Below are 12,425 nucleotides of genomic sequence, written 5' to 3'. Positions count from 1 at the left end.
CACTAACACCATCTTACATGACAGATTGCTATTCCCTATTAAGTCTTCCGTAGAGATTAGTTTGGTTAAGTATCCAACCATTTATTGCTCTAACACCATCTTACATGACAGATTACTATTCCCTATTAGGTCTTCCATAGAGATATGTTTGGTTAAGTATCTAACCATTTATTGCAGTAACACCACCTTACATGACAGAATATACCCTATTTAGTCTTCGATACATTCATGCTCACTTTCCATAATACTGTTATATGAATCATGTTATAGAAAGGACCTTACATGTCACACAGCTGATCAAAAGCCAACTAATATGTGTTATATGCTGTTATAGATTGACGACTCTGACCTAAGATTAACTCTCATGCTTTTCTGATTTTTCTCAGACGATTGGTGTATCATCATACAATGTCAATCACAATGACAATTCAAGTTTTGCGGTAATTGACAAGATAAAATATCCATTCAATTTTCTATTTTACGTTGGAATGAACATCAACCCTACTGTCAAAGCTAAACAATATATAAATAACCTTTTTCTCACAAAATAAGCTTTGTAATTAAAGTAATGCATAGAAGCGCCTGTAATAAGTACCAAAATGGTTATCATATGCCAAATATAATCATAGATTGTGTCACATGTCTAACAGCAGCTATTCAAAATTCGATCCTACTACAAGTCTTATAGAATAAGGAATCGTATTTTATAAGTGTATTTTACTTATGGTGTGTTTCTTCTGATCTAATCCTCGTATCTATAACATTTGTTCGGGGGTATGAAGTGATCCCATAATTTGGGTTCGCACGTCCCTTTGGTATCTTTCGCCTCTCCTGGAAATACATCGAAAAGCACTTTGGGACGAGGCTTCATGAGGTAAACACATATATAATTGATCATAAAACTGACCAACAACTGAAACTACTAATTACAGAAAGCTTCATAATTCCAAACATATGTTAAAATCAGATATTTTCTATTAGAAAGCAACGTATGATCAGAACTCACAACACAGTAAATTACAATCTACTATACGACGGAACCCATCAAAGAAGAACATGTGTACTAAGTTTCAAGTTGATTGGACTTCAGCTTCATCAAAAACTACCTTGACCAAAAACTTAACCTGAAACTCACACTTTTAATTTCTATGTTCAGTGGACCATGAAAATGGTGTCAAAAGTCTAATTTTGTTTTAAAATAAGAAAGATCATATCATAAGGAACATGTGTACTAAGTTTCAAGTTGATTGGAATTCAGCTTCATCAAAAACTACCTTGACCAAAACTTTTAACCTGAAGTGAACTGACGGACAGACGGACGAACGGACGGAAGGACGCACAGACCAGAAAACATAATGCCCCTCTACTATCGTAGGTGGGGCATAAAAATTGGTAAAAATGACTATACAGGGCAATAACTCATATTAACTTATTTGTCTGAACATTATTGCTGTTTACAGTTTATCTCTATCTATAATAATATTCAAGATAATAGCCAAAAAACGGTATAATTTCCTTAAAATTGCCAATTCAGGGGCAGCAACCCAACAACCGGTTGTCCGATTCGTCTGAAAATTTCAGGGCAGATAGATCTTTACCTGATAAACAATTTTACCCCCGTGTCAGATTTGCTCTAAATGCTTTGGTTTCAGAGTTATAAGCCAAATTCTACATTTTACCCCTATGTTCTATTTTTAGCCATGGCGGCCATCTTGGTTGGTTGGCCTGGTCACGCCACACATTTTTTTAACTAGATACCCCAATGATGATTGTGGCCAAATTGGTTTAATTTGGCCCAGTAGTTTGACAAGATTTTTGTAAAAGCTAACGACGACGACGGACACAAAGTGATGAGAAAGAAGATGTGGTTTGATTGCCAATGAGACAACTATCCACAAAAGACCAAAATGACACAGACATTAACAACTATAGGTCACCGTACAGCCTTCAACAATGAGCAAAGCCATGAGTTGGTCGACCTTTTTACAAACACCACCATGAGTTGGTCGACCTTTTTTTATAGACACCACCATGAGTTGGTCGACCTTTTTGCAGACACCACCATGAGTTGATTGACCTTTTTGCAGATACCACCATGAGGTGGTTCATCGTTTTACAGACACCACCATGAGTTGGTCGACCTTTTTGCAGACACCACCACGAGTTGGTTGACCTTTTTGCAGACACCACCATCATTGGTCAACCTTTTCGCAGACACCACCATTAGTTGGTTGATTTTTTTGTAGACACCACCTAGTTCAAATAATCATGACGTCTGGCAAGGCTATTTTGATTTTTTTCTGGGATGGTTGTCGTAGGAAGGCGTCCCAGAAAAAAAATTAAAATAGCCTTGCCAGACGTCATAATAAGTTTGACTAGACACCACCATGAGTTGGTCGACCTTTTTGCAGACACCACCATGAGTTGGTTGACTTTTCTTACAGACACCACCATGAGTTGGTTGACTTTTCTTACAGACAACACAATGAGTTGGTTGACTTTTCTTACAGACAACACCATGAGTTGGTTGACTTTTTTACAGACACCACCATGAGTTGGTTGACTTTTCTTACAGACAACACCATGAATTGATTGACTTTTTTACAACCACCATGAGTTGGTTGACTTTTCTTACAGACAACACAATGAGTTGGTTGACTTTTTTACAGACACCACCATGAGTTGGTAGACCTTTTTGCAGACACCACCATGAGTTGGTCGACCTTTTTGCAGACACCACCATAAGTTGGTCGACCTTTTTGCAGACACCACTATGAGTTGGTCGATTTTTTTGCAGACACACACCACCATGAGTTGGTCGACCTTTTTGAAGACACCACCATGAGCTAGCTGGTTGACCTTTTACAGACACCACCATTTCAAAGCAATTCCATCTTTGTTTTCAAGAATGACTAGATTTGTTCTTATATGAGCTACATGCTAGGTGCCAAATGTCGAGCCGGATCTGCTTACCATTACATAGCATCTTCAATCATCCCTGAATTTTGGTGGTTTTTGTGTTGTGCAGTCATTTTTTTGCCATGACATGGTCAGTTTTTTGGTTTAAACTTATGATATCAAGTGTTCCTTTGATATCTTTCCCCATTTTTAAAGATACAAAGGATGCCAAGTAATGGCAAAGCTCATACTGCTCCTTTGGGGAACTAATGAAAATAAATTGCATTTAAACATATTTCTATTATATTTAAAAATTGCTGACACATTAATGTACAAGTAACTCTTAATATCACATGAACATTATAAGTGTAAATATCACACCATCATAGTCATGATTGTAGAGTTAGTCTGTTTCTCTTTACTTTCCAGCACCTAAAAAAGAGAAAAAAAGAGTTTACACAATTTCCCTTTAGTTATGGAGAATTGCTAATATTTGACATACATTGTGTATATTTATACCCTAGGATGAAAGACTAAGAGGCTCCAAAGAGCCTGTGTCACTCGCCTGATATTTTTGTTTACAATTGATGCATGAAATAATGCATTAGTTTCAGAGATATAAGCCAAAACCTATATTTCACTCATATGTTCTTTTTATAGCTATGTTGGTCATGTTAGTTAGCAGGCTAGTTCACCAAAAACATTTTTTTAAAATAGATACCCTTATGATGATTGTGTCTATAAAGTTGGATTAAATTGTCTTAGTAGTTTCAGAGAACATTTTTGTAAAAGATCAAAAATTTACAAAATTGTCAAAAATTGAATTTGAAGGGCAATACTTACTAGCACATGTACCAGCATTCAGGGCGATATCATCAATAGCAATGTCACCTCTATATGAACTACCTCTGATTCCATCTATCGTTATCTGAAGAAAAAAGACAATATCTAAAATATGCATAAATACTAAATAAAATTTCTGGCTTTAAAGATTTTTGTTTTGGTGTGATAAATAAAGGTAACAGTAGTATACCGCTGTTCAAAACTCATAAATCTATGGACAAAAACAAAATCGGGGTAACAAACTAAAACTGAGGGAAATGCATTAAAAATAAGAGAACAACGACACAACATTAAAATGTAACACACACAGCAATGGACTAAGCATTAGACAAAATCCGATTAGAATCACAAATATAACATCAAAACCAAATACATGAATTTGGGATAGAAAAGTACCGTGACACGTCTTATAGTAATGTGAACATTGTGTGAGAGAATTTGATGTTTGCTATACCAAGGTTCATTTGAACCCACTTTATGAAAATACCAATGTACCATTGTACCAAGAAATTCTTGCAATGTTTCTAGATGCCTGACCAAAGGAAATCATAAATTAAACAAGCACACCTCCATATGTGTATGAACATCCTTCATAACAGCTGTATCACCCAAAACTGTAGAAGGAGATAGCCCGACACACCATGATCTCTTTATACAACTAGTACCAAAAAATGACTGAGTTCAACTATCTGTCATTTTCAGTATACATGTATTTGAAAAAAAAAAATCCTGCAAGCAAGAACGCTTTTATTATGTGTATGAACATCCTAATAAATATTAAAGGTGTACCCCCAAAAATTGTGGGAGGAGATTGCCAGACAAACAATGTATCCTAATCTGGACAAACAGACAAAGAACAGGGGTAAATTAATATGCCCAATCAACATTTTTCGCAGGGCATAAAAAAAGTATTGGATAGCTTTTGCAATGTTAACCCGAGATTCTAAAGAGCCTGTGTTACTCACTATGGCATGTGTGCTTATTCAACAAAGTACACTTTCAACATTGTAGAAAAGAAAAAAAATTATGACAAAAATCTCCATTTTGTTAACTTTGTATTGCTAATTATTCAGTCTGTTCAATTTCTCTCAATATTTTTTTTATCCTGTTTGCTCAAAACATAAAAGAGGGTAAAATAAATGTTCATTTAAGGGCAATCACTCCTACATATAAATGACCGATAGTCTGTAACTATAAAGGCTGAATTTGACTTGTTAGTAGATTTTGCCTTGCTATTTATCTCTTATAATTTAATGATGCAACCAACCACCAATTGATGCTGTCGAAGCTTAACTTACAGTATTGTTACTTACTTACTTGCTTAGTCCTTTCTATGCCTTATGGCACACAGGGCAAGGACAATATTGTTACTTACTTACTTGCTTAGTCCTTTCTATGCCTTATGGCACACAGGGCAAGGACAATATTGTTACTTACTTGCTAGCTTAGTCCTTGCTATGTCTTATGGCACACAGGGCAAGGACAATATTGTTACTTACTTACTTACTTAGTCCTTGCTACGCCTTATGGCACACAGGGCAAGGACAATATTGTTACTTACTTACTTTCTTAGTCCTTGCAATCCCTTATGGCATACAGGGCAAGGACAATATTGTTACTTACTTAGTCCTTGCTATGCCTTATGGCACACAGGGCAAGGACAGTATTGTTATTTACTTACTTACTTAGTCCTTGCTATGCCTTATGACACACAGGGCAAGGACAATATTGTTACTTACTTACTTGCTTAGTCCTTGCTATGCCTTATGACACACAGGGCAAGGACAATATTGTTACTTACTTACTTACTTAGTCCTTGCTATGCCTTATGGCATACAGGGCAAGGACAATATTGTTATTTACTTACTTACTTAGTCCTTGCTATGCCTTATGGCATACAGGGCAAGGACAATATTGTTACTTACTTACTTAGTCCTTGCTATGCCTTATGACACACAGGGCAAGGACAATATTGTTACTTACTTACTTACTTAGTCCTTGCTATGCCTTATGGCATACAGGGCAAGGACAATATTGTTACTTACTTACTTGCTTAGTCCTTTCTATGCCTTATGGCACACAGGGCAAGGACAATATTGTTATTTACTTACTTACTTAGTCCTTGCTATACCTTATGACACACAGGGCAAGGACAATATTGTTACTTACTTACTTGCTTAGTCCTTTCTATGCCTTATGGCACACAGGGCAAGGACAATATTGTTACTTACTTGCTAGCTTAGTCCTTGCTATGTCTTATGGCACACAGGGCAAGGACAATATTGTTACTTACTTACTTTCTTAGTCCTTGCAATCCCTTATGGCATACAGGGCAAGGACAATATTGTTACTTACTTACTTAGTCCTTGCTATGCCTTATGGCACACAGGGCAAGGACAATATTGTTATTTACTTACTTACTTAGTCCTTGCTATGCCTTATGACACGCAGGGCAAGGACAATATTGTTACTTACTTACTTGCTTAGTCCTTTCTATGCCTTATGGCACACAGGGCAAGGACAATATTGTTATTTACTTACTTACTTAGTCCTTGCTATGCCTTATGACACACAGGGCAAGGACAATATTGTTACTTACTTACTTACTTAGTCCTTGCTATGCCTTATGGCATACAGGGCAAGGACAATATTGTTATTTACTTACTTACTTAGTCCTTGCTATGCCTTATGGCACACAGGGCAAGGACAATATTGTTACTTACTTGCTAGCTTAGTCCTTGCTATGTCTTATGGCACACAGGGCAAGGACAATATTGTTACTTACTTACTTACTTAGTCCTTGCTACGCCTTATGGCACACAGGGCAAGGACAATATTGTTACTTACTTACTTTCTTAGTCCTTGCAATCCCTTATGGCATACAGGGCAAGGACAATATTGTTACTTACTTACTTACTTAGTCCTTGCTATGCCTTATGGCACACAGGGCAAGGACAATATTGTTATTTACTTACTTACTTAGTCCTTGCTATGCCTTATGACACACAGGGCAAGGACAATATTGTTACTTACTTACTTGCTTAGTCCTTTCTATGCCTTATGGCACACAGGGCAAGGACAATATTGTTACTTACTTACTTGCTTAGTCCTTGCTATGCCTTATGGCACACAGGGCAAGGACAATATTGTTACTTACTTACTTACTTACTTAGTCCTTGCAATGCCTTATGGCACATAGGGCAAGGACAATATTGTTACTTACTTACTTGCTTAGTCCTTGCTATGCCTTATGACACACAGGGCAAGGACAATATTGTTACTTACTTACTTGCTTAGCCCTTGCTATGCCTTATGGCACACAGGACAAGGACAATATTGTTACTTACTTACTTAGTCCTTGCTATGCCTTATGGCACACAGGGCAAGGACAATATTGTTACTTACTTACTTAGTCCTTGCTATGCCTTATGACACACAGGGCAAGGACAACATTGTTATCTCCAGTCTAAAGAAGCTGACAAAAAAACAAGGTCAAATCATGAACCTAAAAGCTGTCATACATCATCTATGCTTGTGTGTACATTTGTGAATTGATGCCATGAAAATTGGTGACGTTATCCAATCAAAATGAATGTTACAAACAAAGTTGCATAAGAATACATTATACTTACAACAGGACTACTTTGTTGTGGTATATCTATAGTAGCAGTTTTCCATAAGTCTGGATCAACTTGCTCTCCTGATTTTGTCCAGATACTCGTCAGAGAAGATGATCTATCCCCAGCAAATACTTCCAATGATCCCATGCTTGATCCCTTCATATGATACTGGAAGGTGAGACACCAACTACCAGCTGAAATAGTTAAAATCAGTCAACCATGAGAAGGTTACAAAAAATACCGGTAAGTGGATTATCAATATACTGTATGGGGGAAGCAAGAAGATTAACAAAAACTGCATGGGGCTACAAAGAGCAAGTGGATTATCAATATTCTGTGCAGGGGCTACAAAGAAGCAAGTAGATTAACAATATTCTGTATGGGAGCTACAAAGAAGCAAGTGGATTAACAATATTCTGTTCAGGGGCTACAAAGAAGCAAGTGGATTAACAATATTCTGTTCAGGGGCTATAAAGAGCAAGTGGATTAACAATATTCTGTTCAAGGGTTACAAAGAAGCAAGTGGATTAACAATATTCTGTTCAGGGGCTACAAAGAAGCAAGTGGATTATCAATATACTGTACAGGGGCTATAAAGAGCAAGTGGATTAACAATATTCTGTTCAGGGGTTACAAAGAAGCAAGTGGATTAACAATATTCTGTATGGGGGCTACAAAGAAGCAAGTGTATTATCAATTTACTGTATAGGGGCTACAAAGAGCAATTGGATTAACAATATTCTGTACAGGGGCTACAAAGAAGCAAGTGGATTAACAATATTCTGTGCAGGGGCTACAAAGAAGCAAGTGGATTAACAATATTCTGTTCAAGGGCTACAAAGAAGGAAGTGGATTAACAATATTCTGTTCAGGGGCTACAAAGAAGCAAGTGGATAAACAATATTCTGTGCAGGGGCTACAAAGAAGCAAGTAGATTAACAATATTCTGTATGGGAGCTACAAAGAAGCAAGTAGATTAAAAATATTCTGTTCAGGGGCTGCAAAGAAGCAAGTGGATTAACAATATTCTGTTCAGGGGTTACAAAGAAGCAAGTGGATTAACAATATTCTGTATGGGGGCTATAAAGAAGCAAGTGTATTATCAATTTACTGTATAGGGGCTACAAAGAGCAAGTGGATTAACAATATTCTGTACAGGGGCTACAAAGAAGCAAGTGGATTAACAATATTCTGTGCAGGGGCTACAAAGAAACAAGTGGATTAACAATATTCTGTTCAAGGGCTACAAAGAAGGAAGTGGATTAACAATATTCTGTTCAGGGGCTACAAAGAAGCAAGTGGATAAACAATATTCTGTGCAGGGGCTACAAAGAAGCAAGTGGATTAACAATATTCTGTTCAGGGGCTACAAAGAAGCAAGTGGATTAACAATATTCTGTATGGGGGCTACAAACAGCAAGTGGATTAACAATATTCTGTTCAGGGGCTACAAAGAAGCAAGTGGATTAACAATATTCTGTTCAGGGGCTACAAAGAAGCAAGTGGATTAACAATATACTGTATGGGGGCTACAAAGAAGCAAGAGGATTTACAATATACTGTTCGGGGGCTACAAAGAAGCAAGTGGATTAACAATATACTGTTCAGGGGCTACAAAGAAGCAAGAGGATTAACCATATTCTGTATGGGGGCTACAAAGAAGCAAGTGGATTAACAATATACTGTTCAGGGGCTACAAAGAAGCAAGTGGATTAACAATATTCTGTTCAAGGGCTACAAAGAAGCAAGTGGATTAACAATATACTGTTCAGGGGCTACAAAGAAGCAAGTAGATTAACCATATTCTGTATGGGGGCTACAAAGAAGCAAGAGGAATAACAATATTCTGTTCAGGGGCTGCAAAGAAGCAAGTGGATTAACAATATACTGTATGGGGGCTACAAAGAAGCAAGTAGATTAACCATATTCTGTATGGGGGCTACAAAGAAGCAAGTGGATTAACAATATTCTGTATGGGGGCTACAAACAGCAAGTGGATTAACAATATTCTGTTCAGGGGCTACAAAGAAGCAAGTGGATTAACAATATTCTGTTCAGGGGCTACAAAGAAGCAAGTGGATTAACAATATACTGTATGGGGGCTACAAAGAAGCAAGTGGATTAACAATATACAGTTCAGGGGCTACAAAGAAGCAAGTGGATTAACAATATTCTGTATGGGGGCTACAACGAAGCAAGAGGATTAACAGTATTCTGTTCAGGGGCTACAAAGAAGCAAGTGGATTAACAATATTCTGTTCAGGGGCTACAAAGAAGCCAGTAGATTAACAATATTCTGTTCAGGGGCTACAAAGAGCAAGTGGAATAACAATATTCTGTACGGGGGCTACCAACAGCAAGTGAATTAACAATATTCTGTTCAGGGGCTACAAAGGGCAAGTGGATTAACAATATTCTGTATGGCGGCTACAAAGAAGCAAGTGGATTAACAATATTCTGTTCAGGGGCTACAAAGAAGCAAGTGGATTAACAATATTCTTTTCAGGGGTTACAAAGAAGCAAGTGGATTAACAATATTCTGTACGGGGGCTACAAAGAGCAAGTGAATTAACAATATTCTGTTCAGGGGCTACAAAGAAGCAAGTGGATTAACAATATTCTGTTCAGGGGCTACAAAGAAGCAAGTGGATTAACAATATTCTGTTCAGGGGCTACAAAGAAGCAAGTGGATTAACAATATTCTGTGCAGGGGCTACAAAGAGCAAGTGGATTAAGAATATTCTGTTCAAGGGCTACAAAGAAGCAAGTGGATTAACCATATTCTGTATGGGAGCTACTGTATCGGGGCTATCTATATGTGTACAAAACTTTATGATAGTTGTTCCTATGTATGAATGCACATAGATATAGAAAGATGTGGTATGAGTACCAATGAGACAACTCTCCAGTCAATTCACAATTATAAAAGTAAACCATTAAAGGTCAGGGTTCGGTCTTCAATTTAATCTGCTTACATACCTTAAATTGATAAATAGGTGTGAAAGGACAGAACACACATTAGATTGCTGCTGTACTTGACATCATTGCCTGGTATATTCGAGTATGAAGTCCTTTTCACAAATATTGTACGATCAAAAGAAAAATGAATAAAAAGATACTATTTGTCATTTCTGGGGCTTTAATAGCTTACTATGCTGGCTTTACTCGTTGTAGAAGGGCATACGGTGACCTTTAGTTGTTAATTTCTGTGTCGTTTGATTTCTTGTGGAGAGTTGTCTTCTTTTTTTATATATAAAAGATATGGATATATCATAATTTAATAACTCATGTTTCATGCTTAAAATAACTAACAATTTCCAACTTTTTAAATAACCTTACAGTGAAAAGTAGGTAAATGTTACAATGTTTGATAAGCTTGCTAAGGTATACTATCCCCCTTTAAGAGTAAACTAGTTTAACAGATAACCAATCTATCTGACTGCAGGACTTAACTTCTACAAACAGAGGGTAGTATACCTAACTTAATAGTGACTTTACAGTTCAGCTAGCAAGCTAATCAAACATTGTAATCTTTATCTACACAGGGCTTTCCACTGAAGCCGGTAGCTGGCGGAAATCCGCCGTTTACGGTGACTTCAAGTGCCGGCTACTTCACTGACAAAAATATAAATTCAAAAAGAAAAAAATATCTTTTTCAAGTCGCGGTCACAATAAACAAGGATGAAATGTCAGTGTTTACCTTGAGCTAAATATAGTTCACATGCATTCAGGTCACTGATTGGTTGTCTATTTAAAGTCAGAATGCATCTTTTCTTTTCAAAGATAACAAGAGAGACGTTCCGGTGGTCATTAACGCGTTGGCGTTTTCTTTTATCTTTTAAAACGTGAAGACAATCAGATAGGATGACAATCTTATGTTATGGAATAATTTCAGTCAAATTAAAGAAAGTGTAGTAGATCATATTGTTCAGAATCTGGAAAACAGTATCTTTTGAAGTTCATTTTTTCAAAACCCACGTGGTGTTCAGAGAATCAAGATCAAAAACGAAGGTAGAATATTGTCGACTCGACCTCAAATAAATAACATTTCCAAATGATTTATTGAACAGTTTACATAAAAAAGAGAAAATCAGAGGATATATCAATTTTCTGTCAATGCTTGAGAAATAATTGTATGATTTAAATAAGTGTAACAGTCTTTAGAGAAAAAATGGGGGAGTCATTTGTTTACAAATGCACGTAGCTATGCAAAATAAATTGATCAAGATTTCTAACAAACCGAATTATTATATAAATAAAACTCCTTTAAAAGTAAATGAATTTTAAGCATAAGGTAATAAAAATAAAAAACTATAACATAAAAAAGAAAATGAAATTTCTTTTAATTTTTTTTTCTTTCTTTAATTTCATACATAAAAAAATGGTCATTTGAAAGATGAAATTAGGTGCCAGGAGATAGCGAGAATGCATGATTTTGCTTTATTTATGCCAGAGCTTCTGGGGGCCCAGACCCCCTGCCGTAAGGTACCAAGATTATAGCTTTGCCGAACGCATATTACAGCAGCCTATAATTTTAGTGAGCCTTCTACTTCAATTTTAAGGGAAAGACCTGTCTACACACTCAATGCATTTTGCTGTAATATTTAATAAGACCATGATGAGGACCCAGAAATCTCTGCATCCATATAACATTTGTTTTAATTTTCAATAAAGAGAGATAAAGAATCGTACCAGGTAAGTTAGTATCTTGAGTTGAGAGAACAGCTGTATCACCAATAACTCTAGGGGAGGAGGTTTCTATGTACATGTAGTAATCTCCTGTGGCTGCACTGCTTGGTCCTGTTGAACTACTTGGGGTGGATTTCTACAAAATTATTAAAGTCTGCAACATCAGTTACAAAAAACACATGATACATCATATGTGTTGAATTATCTGTATGTAGCTCTCCAGAACAGTCACAATTTTTTAACTAGCACTTTTGTTCATTCTTTAAAATCCTATTAAGAAATTCAAATATTTTAAAATCTATAAAATTGAGAATAAAAATTCATAAATGTGGAACCCAGTGTCTCGCTTACTTTTGCTGTTAATCGCAGGCTCAA

At 36.5% G+C, this 12,425-nt stretch overlaps 1 protein-coding gene across 6 annotated transcripts in view; it reads right to left on the bottom strand.

Moving 5' to 3' along the window:
* Positions 1 to 3,178: 3,178 nt before the first annotated feature.
* The window catches only part of LOC143078644 (MAM and LDL-receptor class A domain-containing protein 1-like), a 141,888-nt gene continuing 132,641 nt past the window's right edge, over positions 3,179 to 12,425 (bottom strand). For all 6 annotated transcript variants that reach the window (XM_076253491.1, XM_076253492.1, XM_076253493.1 and 3 more), the window contains 4 exons: positions 12,054 to 12,186; positions 7,374 to 7,555; positions 3,742 to 3,826; positions 3,179 to 3,330 (listed from right to left, as the gene is read on the bottom strand). In XM_076253491.1, coding sequence (XP_076109606.1) covers positions 3,317 to 3,330; positions 3,742 to 3,826; positions 7,374 to 7,555; positions 12,054 to 12,186 — 414 coding nt within the window. In that variant the 3' untranslated portion in view covers positions 3,179 to 3,316. The remainder of the gene's footprint in view (positions 3,331 to 3,741; positions 3,827 to 7,373; positions 7,556 to 12,053; positions 12,187 to 12,425) is intronic.

The sequence above is a fragment of the Mytilus galloprovincialis genome, chromosome 6 (assembly GCF_965363235.1).
Source record: "Mytilus galloprovincialis chromosome 6, xbMytGall1.hap1.1, whole genome shotgun sequence".
NCBI lineage: Eukaryota > Metazoa > Mollusca > Bivalvia > Mytilida > Mytilidae > Mytilus > Mytilus galloprovincialis.
Note: the sequence above shows the minus strand (reverse complement) of the source record. Positions and strands in the feature narration are given on the sequence as shown.